The 15,143-nt window shown below is 34.8% G+C and overlaps 1 protein-coding gene across 1 annotated transcript in view; it reads left to right on the top strand.

Annotated features, from left to right (window-relative positions):
- The window catches only part of LRRIQ3 (leucine rich repeats and IQ motif containing 3), a 134,123-nt gene that overhangs the window by 110,756 nt on the left and 8,224 nt on the right, over positions 1-15,143 (top strand). Inside the window, exons 6-7 of the mRNA XM_033115872.1 lie at positions 13,602-13,618; positions 14,198-14,895. Coding sequence (XP_032971763.1) covers positions 13,602-13,618; positions 14,198-14,895 — 715 coding nt within the window. The remainder of the gene's footprint in view (positions 1-13,601; positions 13,619-14,197; positions 14,896-15,143) is intronic.

Below are 15,143 nucleotides of genomic sequence, written 5' to 3'. Positions count from 1 at the left end.
GCATTTGCTGAGATTATTATATAAATAAGACAATAAAATTAATTGTCTGGGTTATACTAAAAAATCCACTGTAGTGCCAACTATCCTGTAATAGTCTGTAATTCTTTGATTGTAAATATATTGTCTTTAGGTTGCTACCATTATATTGGACACTGTAAGCACTTCTTTCAGGAAGTTTGCAAAGTTTAGTTATTTTCATTATAATAACAAGACATCTTTTTATGTTTTACACTTTCATTCTCTTATAGGTATAAAGGGGAGTTTTCCAGAGCCACATAGTATGTTATAGTGACAAAACTGATTTCAACATGTAATGAATATATTATTTTATTCTTAAATGAATGACTATCTTTAAAAATTATGTTTTAATTTATAATACAGTAAAAGTCAATAGGTATAATTCCCCATCCCCGCCCCCCACAGAAAAGCTATTTGAGGCTCTCAATTTTTAAAGCTATAAAGGGAATCCTATGAAAAAGAAGTTGATGTAGGTGCTCTGACTACAGAATCAAACTTCTTGATTTCACAGGGTTTACATTCCAAAGCAGGAATATAGACAACAAACAAATGAATAAACACAGTGATTTTAAATGGTGGTAAGCGTTATGAATAAAACATGGAAATGTGATAGAGAGTATAGGGAAGGGTGAGAGGCTACTCTAGGTAACACAATCGTCTTTATATAAGGGAGTCTACTTTAGATAGGTAAGGCCACTTCTGAGGAGACAATATTTGTTCTGTGATGAAAGGGAATGATCCATGTGAAAATTGTCGGGAAGAGTATGCCGAGCAAAGGCAGCAACACAAACCATAAATTGGGAACAAGCTTCACAATGATCAAAACAAAGTCTGTGAACCTGGTGTATAGTGAGTAAAGGATGATAAGTTTGGATAAAAGGAAAGAAAGAAAGCCTTGTAAGCCAAAGTAACCCAAGTATCAGAACTTGAGTCTACCCTGTGGTACTCCTCTCCATACTTATCTATAAATATATCCTTATTAAGCCATATTCATATAAAAATATATTTATAACCCCAAAAGTCAATACATTTCAAGCAAATGATTGGTAGCAAAAGCCTAGAGTCATATTGCAAGTGCAATAAAGTCAAAATCAGATGTAAACAGGGACTTCCAGTATAGTGGAGTGGGGAGCCTGACAGACCCTCTACCCAGCAAAACCATCATTTAACTTGTGAAAACTACAAAAATCAATTATTTAAAATTCCTGGAAAATTATTCTGGCAAATGGAGAAACACTTATTCAAGGAAACCTACTAAATTTCAGTAAGAAAAGGGAAAGTCTGTGGTATTTATGCCATGACCTGATTATTTGTCCACCTCATCCTTGCTCTAAGTGAAAGAAACAGAAGCTCTATCGAGGACACTCTACTCTGGGCATATAGGGCCAAAATGACAGGGTTCTCTCTTCCTTCAGTCCCCAATGTCAGGCTACAGTTTTACGCTGGAGAGGAAGGCTTCTGGCATTTTCCATTTACCCAGAAGCTCTATTCCAGTCTGGCAGAGACAGAAGACTGAGGATTCCTACTCCATCCCCGTCTCTACTCCAAGGGCGGAAGCTCTCACTCAGACATGGCAGTGTTGGAATACTGGGGCTGCAGTACCCTCACTCGAGCTTGCTGTTAAGGCAGAGCTTCTGCACTGGGAGGGGAAAAATAAAAAAAGATCAGAGGTTACCACTCCCCTTTCCCAGTACCCGCTCACAGAGCGGGATTGCTCTCCACAAGAAGTAGGTCACTGTCCTCACTCCAGCTTCTGCGCAGAGGAACGGAAGTTCTGCCCAGGTGGAGAGGCAGACCATATGATGAAGAGTTCTTAAGCTCTGAATGAAGCTATTGAGTTTACCTGAAACAAATGGAAAATTCCATGCCTAAAGGCATTGTTGAAAACAGCGGAGATTTTGGTGCAAAGCAATTAAGAGGGTGCTCATAGTTTCATAATACTGCTAGCAATAAGTGAAATGACAGAACAACCAGACGTTTAACACAGATACCAGGGGAAGCAGCAGCAAAGAACCCTCCAGGGATCACAGTCAACCCTGAGCATCATGATGTTTATGCACATGTGCTGATTTCACTCACTCAGGAACAGTTCAAACAGGACATGCAACAGATTTAAAGACTTCTCAGCCACTGTGAATAATGAATGCTACAGTGAACCTAGGGGTACACATATCCTTATGGATAAATGTTTTCAGATTTTTTTGCTAGATACCTAGAAGAGAGATTACTGGGTCATATAGTAGTTGTATTCTTAATTTTTTGAGCCAGGGATTAGGAGTTTGGGATTAGGAGTCTTGAGCCAGGGATTGAGGCGCCTCCTTACTGTTTTCCATAGTGGCTGTATCGATTTGCATTTTCACCATTTTGCCCTGTATGTATGAGGATTCCTTTATTTTAAATTAAATTTATTGTGGTAACAATGGTTAGTAAAATTACAAAGGTTTCAAGTGTACAATTCTGTAATACATCATCTAAATATTTCTCTACAACCTCTCCAACACTTGTTATTACTTGTCTTGTTGATAATGGCATTCTAACAGGTGTGAGGTAGTCTCTCATTGTGGTTTTGACTTGCACTTCCCTAACAGCTAGTGAAGTTGAGCATTTTTTCATCTATCTGTTGGCTGTTTGTATATCTTCTTGGGAGAAGTGTCTGTTAGCTCCTCTGCACATTTTTTAATTGTATAGTTTGTATTTTTCTTGTTGAGTTGTACAAGTTCCTTATATATTTTGGATATCAGCCCCTTATCGAAGGTGTTCTTTGCAAGTATCTTCTCCCATTTGGTTAGTTGCCTCTATGTTTTGTTGATGGTTTCTTTTGCTGTGCAGAAAATTTTTAGTTTGATATAGTCCCATTTATTTATTTTTACTTTTACTTCCCTTACTCTTGAGGTCAAATTCATAAAATCCCCTCTGAACTCACGGTCTGTAAGTTTAGTGCCTATACCTTTTTTTCTATGCAGTTTATTGTTTCAGGTCTTATGTTTAGGTCTTTGATCCATTTTGAGTTAATTTTGGTATTGGTGACTAAACACAGTCTAGTTTCATTCTTTTGCATGTGACTTTCCTGTTTTCCCAGCACCATTTATTGAAGAGTTTGTGTTCTCCATTGTATGTTTTTGGCCCCTTTGTTGAAAATTACCTGCCCATATATTTGTGGGTTTATTTCTGGGCTCTCAATTCTATGTCATTGGTCTGTGTGTCTGTTTTTTTGCCAAGACTTGGAAACAACCAAAGTGTCCTTTGACAGATGATTGGATAAAGATGTGCTACATATACACATTGGAATATTATTTACTCATAAGAAGAGATGAATACTGCCGTTTGCAACAACATGGGTGGATCTTCAGATTATTATGCTAAATGAAATAAGTCAGACACAAAAATTTAAGAACCGTATGACTTCACTGATATGTGGGATATAAAACTGAAAGCAACAAAGGAACAAGGCAAAGAAATAAAGAAACAAAAACTCATAGACATAAACAGTTTAGTAATTACCAGAGGTTAAGCGGGGAAGAGGGGTGGAAGGGGGTAAAGGGGGAAAAATATGGTGAAGGAAAGAGAACTGACTCTGGGTGGTGAACATACAATGCAATATATAGATGTATTATAGAATTGTACACTTGAAACCTATATAATTTTAGTAACCAATGTTACCCCGATAAATTTAATTAAAAAATTTGTACATAAAAATAAAAATAAATAAATAAAGCATTTCTCAGTCAACACACAGATTTATTAACATGAGGGGGAAGCCTTCCTGGCACAGGGGCCTTAAGCAAAACCTCTGATCAAACACTGGCCGAACAACAAGCTACTTTGACCCATGGTCAACTCCTAAGAAGCCAGATTTAAGAATAAAGTCGCACGTTTCTGGCAGTCTACAAGACTGTGTAAATGCCCAAGACTGCATCCTCTGAACAGCATTGTACAAGGTACTTCCAAACTCCTAATCCCTGGCTTAACATGGTACAAAAACATATCACCTCTGAACTGTGATGACAAACTCCAGAGCCCCATGCACCCGCCCGCACATGCACATCTAACAGTAAAAGGTAAAAACCTTAACTGGCTGACCGGGATAATGCACAATCTTTGACCAATAAATGAGCTATACTGAATCAGAGGCTGAATTTGCCCACGTAGCCAACCTACAAGATAAAAGGGAAAGGATCTAAGGAGGGACATCATGTAGCTTTACATTGGGGGTGGAGGCGGGGGAATAGACTTCAAAGAGTTACTTCAGTTCAATCATTAAATACATTAACAAATGACAACGCAAGTAACATGAGACAGAAGTCCATTTCGGTTTTCATTGTTTATGGCCAGGTATGGAATTTGTTTGGATATTTTGTTCTAGTTAAAATTACCAGAGAAACAGAAGTCAGAGTGGAATTGGTAAAGGTGGAGGAAAACTGTATATAAGGCAAGTTTTTTTAAAGAAATCATAAAGCTGTAATTTACTTCCTTGGGATAATTAAACTCATCACAGAAGACCACATGTTATATGATTCCACTTATAATAAATGTCACTATAAATGAATAGAAATGGAAGGTAGATTAGCAGTTGTCTAGGGTTGGGGAGGTGGTAGAGTTGGGGGATGGAGAGTGACTCTATTGGTTATAGTATTTCTTTTTGGTGTGATGCAAATGTTATAAACAGATTGCGTGGTGATAGTTGCACAACTCTCAACCATCACATTGTACAGTTTAATGGCTTAATGGTTAACTTTTATGGTATTTTCAATATATCTCAATAAAGACCTTGAAAAAATCATATGTAGACATTTTCAAAACATGCTGGATGTCAACAATGGGGATGTTTATCTGAGATGTTGCTGTCGCTACCAAGAGCCATATTATTGCAATTGAAACAACTATTTGTAAGCAGCCTCATTAGTTGATGTTTAAGTAATGATGTTGTAAGCATTTTACATATTAATATGAATAGAACATATAAGTAAGTTTTTATTGCTTTCATGTTTGTCTTTTTATTTTTAGTTTTGGAAATTAATGAGATTTTGAGGAATGCATTACAGTTTTTTCAATGTAGAATATAGAGAAATAGGCTCGGGGATAGCATTTCCACAAACAATGTCTAATTTTCAAAAATGTATTAATAGTATTAAGTGGGGAGATAATTTCCCAACATCTCTGTAAGTTTCTATCCAATTGCAATCAGTCCCCAATACAGTTCTGTTACATGTGACATGTTCAATTTTTTGTAAACTTTCTTTTTTATGATGATGATCTGGGTCATATCTTAAGCCATTTATACCACCTTATGTGTGCATATATAATGGGTGGGGTTGGGGAAGACCCTTTTGTATTGTTACTAAGAAAAATCCCAAAGGAAGAAAATAGCCACTGTGTCGCCTAATTTCGATGACATTTATATGCCTAACACATCAGGGAAAACTCAGTGCATGACAGAAGCTGATGTCACAATTTTTTTGTTTATATTTACTTTCTTTTTCCTTCCTCTCCTATTCTTCTTTGCTTCACCTGAACCCAAAGCTGCCTCAAAGCCTTTTTACTACACAAGGCCATCTGCTTGTGCTAAGATGTCAGGCAGTTTTGCTGAAGAGAGCAACTGCTTAAGACCCATTTGTGAACGTTCAGATCATAGCTGCACTGATTTTAAAATAGTCTTAGACCATTTGTTTCTTCACAGATGGCTCATAAATCTGTAATACATTTAGAACCAAACAAGCTCTGTTGACCACAAATGGTACTGGCTTCTGTGTTCCTGTGATTTCTAAAAGTTCCATGTGAACGGTTAAAACTATCTGTAGAAGCAATTGAAAATAGATTGATTATAATGGGATCCAGTTGTTTTGCTCTTAGAGAATTTCATATGATGTACAATATAAGGATACTTTCTCTCTATCATACATTTGTTTTTCATAGGATAAACTATTTGAAAAAAAATAATTGTTACCCTGTGTTGAAGAATGCAGTTTGTGGACATTATGACTGTACCTCAAAAATCATCTGGTCTTATTCATCAAAAGTATACAAAGTTATTATTTTTCTCAGTTTTACCTGAGTATTATTAGTAATCATGTAAATGGAAAAAACAGTATTAGTTTAAAATGATTTTCTTTTAGGATAAATTTTTTCAAAGATTCTATTAATGAAATATGAAAATGATTTTTTAAAGATAAAGAATTTAAATATGATGTATTGGTGAAGTGTTAGCTTGTGTTTGAATAGGAAAGCTTTGAACTTTGGAGACAGTAATACATATAAGAATATTTCACCTAGTTCAGGAAATCTGGATTTCCTCCAGTATTTCCTGTCTTGACAAATGCCATCACCATCCATCTGGTTCCTCAAGCCAAAATGCTAGCTACCGTGTTTCCCCAAAAATAAGACCTAGCAGGCCAATCAGCTCTAATGAGTCTTTTGGAGCAAAAATTAATATAAGACCCGGTCTTATTTTACTATAATATAAGACTGGGTCTATAATATAATATAATATAATATAATATAATATAACATAATATAACATAATATAACATAATATAACATAATATAACATAATATAACATAATATAACATAATATAACATAATATAATATAATATAATATAATATAATATAATATAATATAATATAATATAACTATACAATACTGGGTCTTATATTAATTTTTACTCCAAAAGACGCGTAAGAACTGATTGTCTGGTTAGGTCTTATTTTCAGGGAAACACGGTAGTATTCACTCTCCTTTGTGATCTAATTTATCGGCAGCCCAATGGGCTTTGTCTTTAAAAAAATACCCCAAATCTTTCTTTCTCTATGCAACTTCAATGCTTTCACTCTAGCCCTAGGTACCATCCAAAGTGCCCGGGCCTCTATCATTGCCTTTCAATCAGTTTCTTACCTAACACTCTGCGGTCCACATTCGAATCCATTTTCTTCATGGTAAAATCATACTATATCATATCACTCCCCTACTTAAGTGGCTCTAAATCTGTTAATAAAATACAAATGTTTGTTTTCTTCTGTAGCCTGCAATACCCCATGTAGTCTCCTTTACCACTCTGACCATATCTCATACCACCTTCATCTTGTTCACTGTGTCCCAACATAATTGTCTTTCTCTCTGTGTCCCTAACGGGCCCAATGTGCTCCTACCTAGTGTCCTTGCCGTACATAGCTTCTCATTTTTCCTGGAGCACTTTCCCTCCCAATTTTCCCACTGCTTATCCCTTTTTGTCTCTCAGAATCAGTTGAATTTTCTGTTAAAAATCTTTAGTGTATACTCAACATAACTGCTAGGCTTATTATCATTTTACCCTGACTGATTTTTAACAGAGCGCTTATTCCCGTTTGTATTTTCCTGTGTATGAGTTTATGTGCCTTCTCCCACTAGAAGTTCTTTGAAACCTGGGATCATGCCGATAATAGTGCCTTATCTCTCATATCTACATGTGTTTGTAAGGATGTGGAGAGACTGGAACCCCTGTGCGCTGTTGGTGTGCACTGAACCTTACACATGTTCAGTGCTATATACACACTTTTCACATGTATTTATTATTTGATTGCTATGATTAGCAAAGAAAACATTTTTTCTACTTTTTTTTATAGAAACCAAATAATTCACACACAAAGAAAAGTAAAATTTTGAGGAAAACAATTAAGAACTGGAGGGAGTTTAAGAAATTTCATAGTTGTAATTACTGAACTTCATTTGAATTTTCAAGCTACTAAAATATGAATGGGTGGATGGAAAGATGGATATATAGATGAGTTAAGAGATGGATAAGTCAAAATGATTCTAGGAAGCTAAAAGCTATTAAGTTCTTCATTGAGATCATATGTAATTTTAAGTAGCTGCCATTGCGGGAAATTGGTGTCTATTACATTACTAAAACATTGAAATTGAGATTTTGAGATCTGAGACTGGATAAATGCTCACAGAGTCTTAGACATATTAAGTACATTATCCAAAAAGAAATTAAAATAGAAGAGTCATTAACATATCAGGATGAATTATAATTGAAATGAAATAGAAATTAATAATTTAGGGATGACAAAAAGAGAAAAATGAACTTTAATATGACCGCAAGTAACAATTATAAATCCTAAATATCTGTTTTAGATATCTCGTAGAAATTGAATCATGTTGTATTTGCCTTTCTGTGATTGGCTTATTTCACTTAGCATAATGTCCTGAAGGCTCATTTATGTTGTCACATATCACAGAATTTCCTTCCTTTTCTAAGGCTGAATATATTCCACTATATGTATATGTCATATTTTCATTATTCATTCATCTGTCGATGGAAATTTAACTTGTTTCCACACTTTGGCTATTGCAAATAGTGCTGCAGTGAACATAGAAGTGCTAATATCTCTTTAAGATACTGATTTCAATTCTTTTTGATAAATACCCAACATGGGGTTGCTGGATTATATATTTCTATTTTTAATTTTTTGAGGAACCTCCATACTGTTTTCCATAATGGCTGCACCATTTTGCATTTCCACCAGCAGTGCACAAGGGTTCCAGTCTCTCCACATCCTTACAAACACATGTGGCATTTTTTTTTTTTTTTTCCATAATAGCCATCCTGACAGCTGTGAGGTAGTATCTTATTGTGGTTTTGACTGCATTTCCCTGATGATTAGTTGAACATTTTTTCATATATCTGTTGGCCATTTGTATGTCTTCTTTGGACAAATGTTTATTCAAGTCTTTAGTCTATTATTTAAAAATTTTGGAATATTAGGTTTCTAGCATTGACTTGTAGCAGTTTCTTACATATTTTGGAGATTAACCCCTTATCGGATTTTTGTGGTTTGCAAATATTTTCTCCCATTCTGTGGGTGGCCTTTTTACTCTGTTGATTGTTTGCTTGGCTGTGCAGAAGCTTTTTAGTTTGATGTAATCCCACTTGTCTATTTTTGCTTTTGTTGCCTTTTCTTTTGGTGTCATATCCATGAAATTGTTGTCAAACCTAAAGTCATGAAGCTTCCCCCCTATATTTTTTTCTAAGAGTTTTACAATTTCAGGGCTTATAGTTATGCCCTTAATTAATTGTGTGTGTGTGTGTGTGTGTGTGTAATGTGAAATAAGGTTTCAATTTCATTCTTTTGCATGTGGATATACAATTTTCCCATCACCATTTGTTGAAGACACTATTCTTTCCCTGTTGTTTCTTCTTGGTACCCAAAGATCAGTTTACTGTATACATGTGGATTTATTTCTGGGCCCTCTATTCTTTTTCATTGGTCTATATGTCTCTCTTTATGACAATACTGTACTACTTTAATTACTGTAGCTTTATAATAATATATTTTGAAATCAAGGAGTGTGTGTGTCCTCTAGCTTTAATTTTTTTCAAGATTAATTTGTCTACTTGTTGTCTTTTATGGTTTCATATGAATTGCTTTATTTTTTTCTATTTCTATAAAAAATGTCACCAGGATTTTGATAGGGATTGCATAGAATTGCGTAGATTGCTTTGGGTACTATGGATAATTTAACAGTATTGATTGTTTCAATCCATGAACACACGATATATTTCTATTTGTATCTTCTTCGTTTTCTTTCATCAATGTCTTAATGTTTTCAGTATAAACATCTCACTTGCATGGTTAAATTTATTTCTAAGAATTGCGTTGTTTTGGTACTATTTATTGTAAAGGGATTGTTTTCTTAATTTCTTTTTCAGATAGTCTGTTGTTACTGTATAGAAATACAACTTATTTTTGTATGTTGATTTTGTGACCTGCAACTTTATTGAATTTAATAGTTCTAACCATTTTGGGCATAGTCTTTAGAATTTTATAGGTATAAGATCATGTCTTCTGCAAACAAGAACAATTTTACTTTTTTCTTTCTAATTTGGATGGCTTTTACTTCTTTTTGTTGACTGATTACTCTGGGTAGGATTTTGTTGATCAGGTGTGTCATCCTTGCTTTCTTCCTGATATTAGAGGAAACATTCTCAGTTTTTCAGTATTGAGTATCATATAAGCTTTGGCAATTCATCACCAGTAGATCTTCCTTACAAGAAATGTTAAAGGGAGTTCTTTAAGTTGAAAGAGATAATTATGCTAAGTGAAATAAGTCTGAGAGAAAAAGTCACGAGCCATATGACTTCACTGATATGTGGGATATAAAACTGAAAACAACAAAGGAACAAGACAAACAAACAAAAACTCATAGACACAAACTACAGTTTAGTGGTTACCAGAGGGTAAGAGGGGTGAGGGGTGGGAGATGAGGGTAAGGGGGATCAAATATATGGTGATGGAAGGAGAACTGACTCTGGGTGGTGAGCACACAATGTGATATATAGATGATGTATTACAGAATTGTGCACTTGAAACCTACATAGTTATACTAACCATTGTCACCCCAACAAATTTAATAATTAGAAAAAAAGAATGCTTAACAGCAACATGATAGACTAACTATGTGCTTTAAAAAAAAGTACTGTTAGACATTTTAAGGCACTAAGACAGAGACCTATTAAAAGTTTTTTTATGCTTTTTTATTATTTGCCAAAACAATATTAAACATTTCATCATTTTGTATTTATGAACACTCTTTTCAATCCTCTGCTTAAGAAACATACTAAGTGATAGAACTAGGATTTGAACCCAGCCATGCTGTCTCCAAATTTTACCAATATGCAGGGGATATTGATCTCGAGCAAAAGATTCACTCTTCCAATTGTTTACTCATACATCCAACAAATACCCAACAATACTTAGTGGCATCTACTATTTAACTCCACTACCTATTCACCCCCTCCAAAAAACAACAACAAACCCCCCCCCAAAAAAAACAAAACTACTTTCTAGAAAATAGTAGGCTAGATGCTAGGAATGGAGGATAAAAGAAAACTTAGATAAGCTCTTTAGATCTTATATCTAGCTTGCTACTATGGCTAACAATTACTACATATAGCTTTAATATAAATGGAGTGTGACAAATTCTATAAGGAAGGGATTGGTATGAGATACACACACACACACACACACACACATATATATTTCTGTTTAAAGAATAAAGAAAAGATGAAAAGTGAAAAGATCTTGAAGAATGCATAGAATATGAACATATGTAGATAGAGAAAACAACATTCTGGACAAAACATATAATCACACAAGCAAAGGCCCAAATATAGGAAGGTGTGATGTATGTATAGGGATAAAAATGAAACTCTTTCCCTATAATATAGGATCCTAAGCTTAAAGGTGAAACTATCCTTCATCTGATGGGTAGAAACATTAAGGTTTTCTCTTCCTTTTTTTGGGTGGAAGGCGTGACGTGATTAGAATCCTGTTTTAGGAAGATAAATCTTATAGCAATGAGTGATGTTTTGAAGCAGAGATTCTAGAAGCAGAGAAGGAAACTGAGGAGATTCTTCAAAAAGTGCTAATGTTACTGTGTTCAACCAATAAACCAGAGACATCTCAATCATCAGTCAGAAAGAAGTGTAGTAGCATCCACAAAAAAGATACTGTTTTTGTCTTCAGAGCCTCCAGTTTCACTGAAAAGTCAATACTTACTTACATTGCACTATTAAGAAGCAAATATATATATATGTATACATATATATATTTGCTATTAAGAAGCAAATATATATGTGTGTGTGTGTGTATATATATATATATATATATATATATATATATATATATTGTGATTTATAGCAAGAAAAATATAATTGGTCTTTTTACCCAGTTATGGCACAGAGCCCCTAAAATTATTGGAACTTTTTTGAGTGATGAGAGAAGAGCAACAAAGATGCCTTTTGTTATGTTAGTGAGAAAACTCTGGGCCATGACTAAGGATGAGAGCTCATTGCCAGGAGACCCTAACTTGGGATTAGAAGGTTGGAAATTTTAGTCTCTCCCCTGACCTCTGGGAAGGGGAGAGCAGCTAGAGATTGAGTTCAATTGCCAGGGACCAGTGATTTAATTAATCATGCCGATGTAATTAAGCCTCCATAAAAACCCAAAAGGACTGGGTTCAGAGAGCTTCCAGGTTGGTGAACACATGGATATTTTGAGGAGAGTGGTACACTTGGAGAGAGAGCATGGAAGCTTTTCACCCTTTCCCCATACCTTGCCCTATGCATCTCTTCTATGTGGCTGTTACTGAGTTATATCATTTTATAATAAATCAGCAATCGAGTAAATAAAATGTCTCTCTGAGTTCTGTGAGCCACTCTAGCAAATTACTTGAAACCAAGGAGGGTGTTGGTGGAACCTCCAATCTATAGCTGATTGGTTGGAAGCACAGGCAATAACCTGGACTTGCAGTTGGTGTCTGAAGCAGGGGTGCACAGTTTTGTAAGACTGAGCACTTAACCTGTGGGATCTGACCCTATCTCCAAGTAGTAAAGGGGTCAAATATATGGTGATGGAAGGAGAACTGATTCTGGGTGTTGAGCACACAAAATGATATATAGATGATGTATTGTAGAAATACACACTTGAAAGCTATATAATTTTACTAACCATTGTCACCCCAATGAATTTAAACAAACAAACAAACAAAAAAATAAATAAGATAGAGTAAGAATTGAGTTGAATTGTAGGACATCCAGCTGGTGTCAGAGCATTGCATAGTGGTGTGGGGAAACCCTCTCACCCCCACACAAATTGGAATTGGTGCCAAGAACCTTTAGTAACTTATTAGTGTTGTGTTTTCTATTCCTGATCTTTTATTCTTAGCCAGCTTTTCCATGACAAACTTTACACATAAAATCAAATTACACAAAACAGTGATGTTTCTTGGTAATTGTCCAAGACCACACCCTATTTACTCCACACCCTATTCACTCTAGACTCTTGCTTTTGTCCTTATGTGTCGCTAGTGGTTTGCTTTGGATCCAAACTCTTAATACTTATTTATGGACACTTTGTGTATCCTGGTGGGTTACCTTTTTTACTTGCTAGATTTGATTTTTTGCTTAGCTCTAGACACTTCTTTCCTTACAAATGTTGACAGTCTTGTGGCCTCTCATGAAAATCATGCCTAGGATGTTCACTAGAGGCCACAGGAATATCAACAATCAGAAATTCTATTTTCTTCTACCGCCTGCCTAGAGCACAGGCCCTGCCCTTCTTCATGGCTACCTTAACTTCCATACAACATCCACCATCAAATTTGGCATTTTGACATATAAAGACTTTAAGAAAATCATCTATTAGAAAAGATAAAATATCTGTAGACCAGAGATAGCAGGGATGTAAGTTTAATTGATAGAGGGAATCAGTCAAACATGGGAAACATGTTTTCCTAAGATTCATGAGTATAATTTTTTTAACCTGTATTTGCCACCTGATCCTAAATTCATCAATAGGCTTGTCAGAAAATAAATATATGAATAACAATGTGATTCCAGTTATTATTAGGTTGGCTGTGATAACAAACAGACACAGAAATATTTATTGATTCAAACATAATTGACATTTATTTCTGGGTTCCATAAGAGTCTGAGTTAGATAATCCTTATCAGTGAGTAGTTTTCAAGCAGTGATTTAGGGAACCAGGTCCTCCCTCCTTGTGTATCTACCATCTTGAAGGCCCTGGTCCTCATCTCTGTGCAGTGGGTCAAAAGAAGAAAGTATGTACAGAAGGGGCACTTTGTTTTTCTTAATAGCCTTAGACCAGAAATGACACATATCACTCCTGCCCACTCTTTATTGGAGAGGACTTAATTTCATGGCCATACATAATAGTAAAGGAGGCTAAGATATTTGATTTCTTCGTGTATCCAGTGAAAGGAAAGACAATGATGGCAGCTATTAGTTTCCACCAGAGTTAAGCAAGGTAAAACAGATTGCAAAGAAATTTGCAAATATAATACCTATATGTAAAAATAATATGTATAATTAAGTATAAGATAATTTACTGCTATTGTGTCAGTGCAAGTTGAATAATTGAGAATATAATGGAGGAAATATAGGAATCAGTGCATTTTTGTATTAAAATGTTTCAATATTGACTTTTCTTTCCCAAATCACTATTGAATAAAAAATTTAAATGGAACATCAGTTGGGGAAAATGCTTCTCAATGTAAGTAAATAATGGGTTCTTTGAACTTTATTAATGTAGCTTTCAAAACAAATGAGACAGAAAATAAACTGTGCTTAACACTTATGTAATGTATTATATTTGTCTGCTGTGTGATGTAGGTCAGAAGTCTGAAATTGAGGATGAAGAATTGGATGCCGGTTTTAGGATATCAGTGTTCAAACTACCTATACGTACTTCAGATTCAGTATCGAAAGGCAAAGAACAAGATTCTTTTCCTACGTATGCCCAGCCATGTTTTACCACTCATCAAAAACCAATACTTGAAAACAAAGACATGGCATTAGAGAAGAAAATCAGAAGAGAGTTTTTGATGACACACAGAACCGGTATAAAACTCCAAACACTTCGTGATATTGACAAATTTTACTCAGAACAAAAGATGCAAGAAAGCCATGAAAAAAAAGTAATGGCTATTGCCATAGCAAAAGTTGCCCAAGAAAGAATTGGTTTAACTGTTCAGGAAACTTTAAATAAGAAAAAATATGCTGCACAAATTCGAATGGCAAAAGATAAGGAGGCAATTCAGAATGGTTTACAACAACTTTGTCAGGACAGATTAAACTACCTTGAAAACGTTAGAAAGAGGAGAGATTTGTTTTTAGAAGAAAAAAACCAAAAAGCTAAAGACCGTTTATTAATTCAAAACTTAAATAATGAGCGTACTATTTTGACCAGAGGAATAATTAAATTTGACAGGTTGAAGAATAATGAGGCTATCTTAAAAGAGAAACATCAGATTGTTCGGCAAAAACTGGAACAGGAAAAATATCAAAAGGATTTACTTAAACACATGAAGGATTTTAGGTAGGTACAATTTTGATATAATATAAGCTTTAAAGTTGATTTCATGTGAATATTGCATATTAAATGTCGAGATCTAATAAACAGTACTTTATAACAGTAACACTTCTCTTATACTAATTCATACCCAGAATTTCTCTAAGAATCCACATTACCTTTCCAACTGTGACCTCCATCTTCACTTTCCATGCTTTCTTCAACCATATCTGTTCTACAGCCTACAAACTTCAACTATCTTCTTTTTTTAATTA

This window comes from Rhinolophus ferrumequinum, chromosome 9 (assembly GCF_004115265.2).
Source record: "Rhinolophus ferrumequinum isolate MPI-CBG mRhiFer1 chromosome 9, mRhiFer1_v1.p, whole genome shotgun sequence".
In the NCBI taxonomy this organism is placed as follows: Eukaryota; Metazoa; Chordata; class Mammalia; order Chiroptera; family Rhinolophidae; genus Rhinolophus; species Rhinolophus ferrumequinum.
The sequence above is the reverse complement of the archived record's forward strand: the minus strand, read 5'-3'. Positions and strand labels throughout refer to the sequence as shown.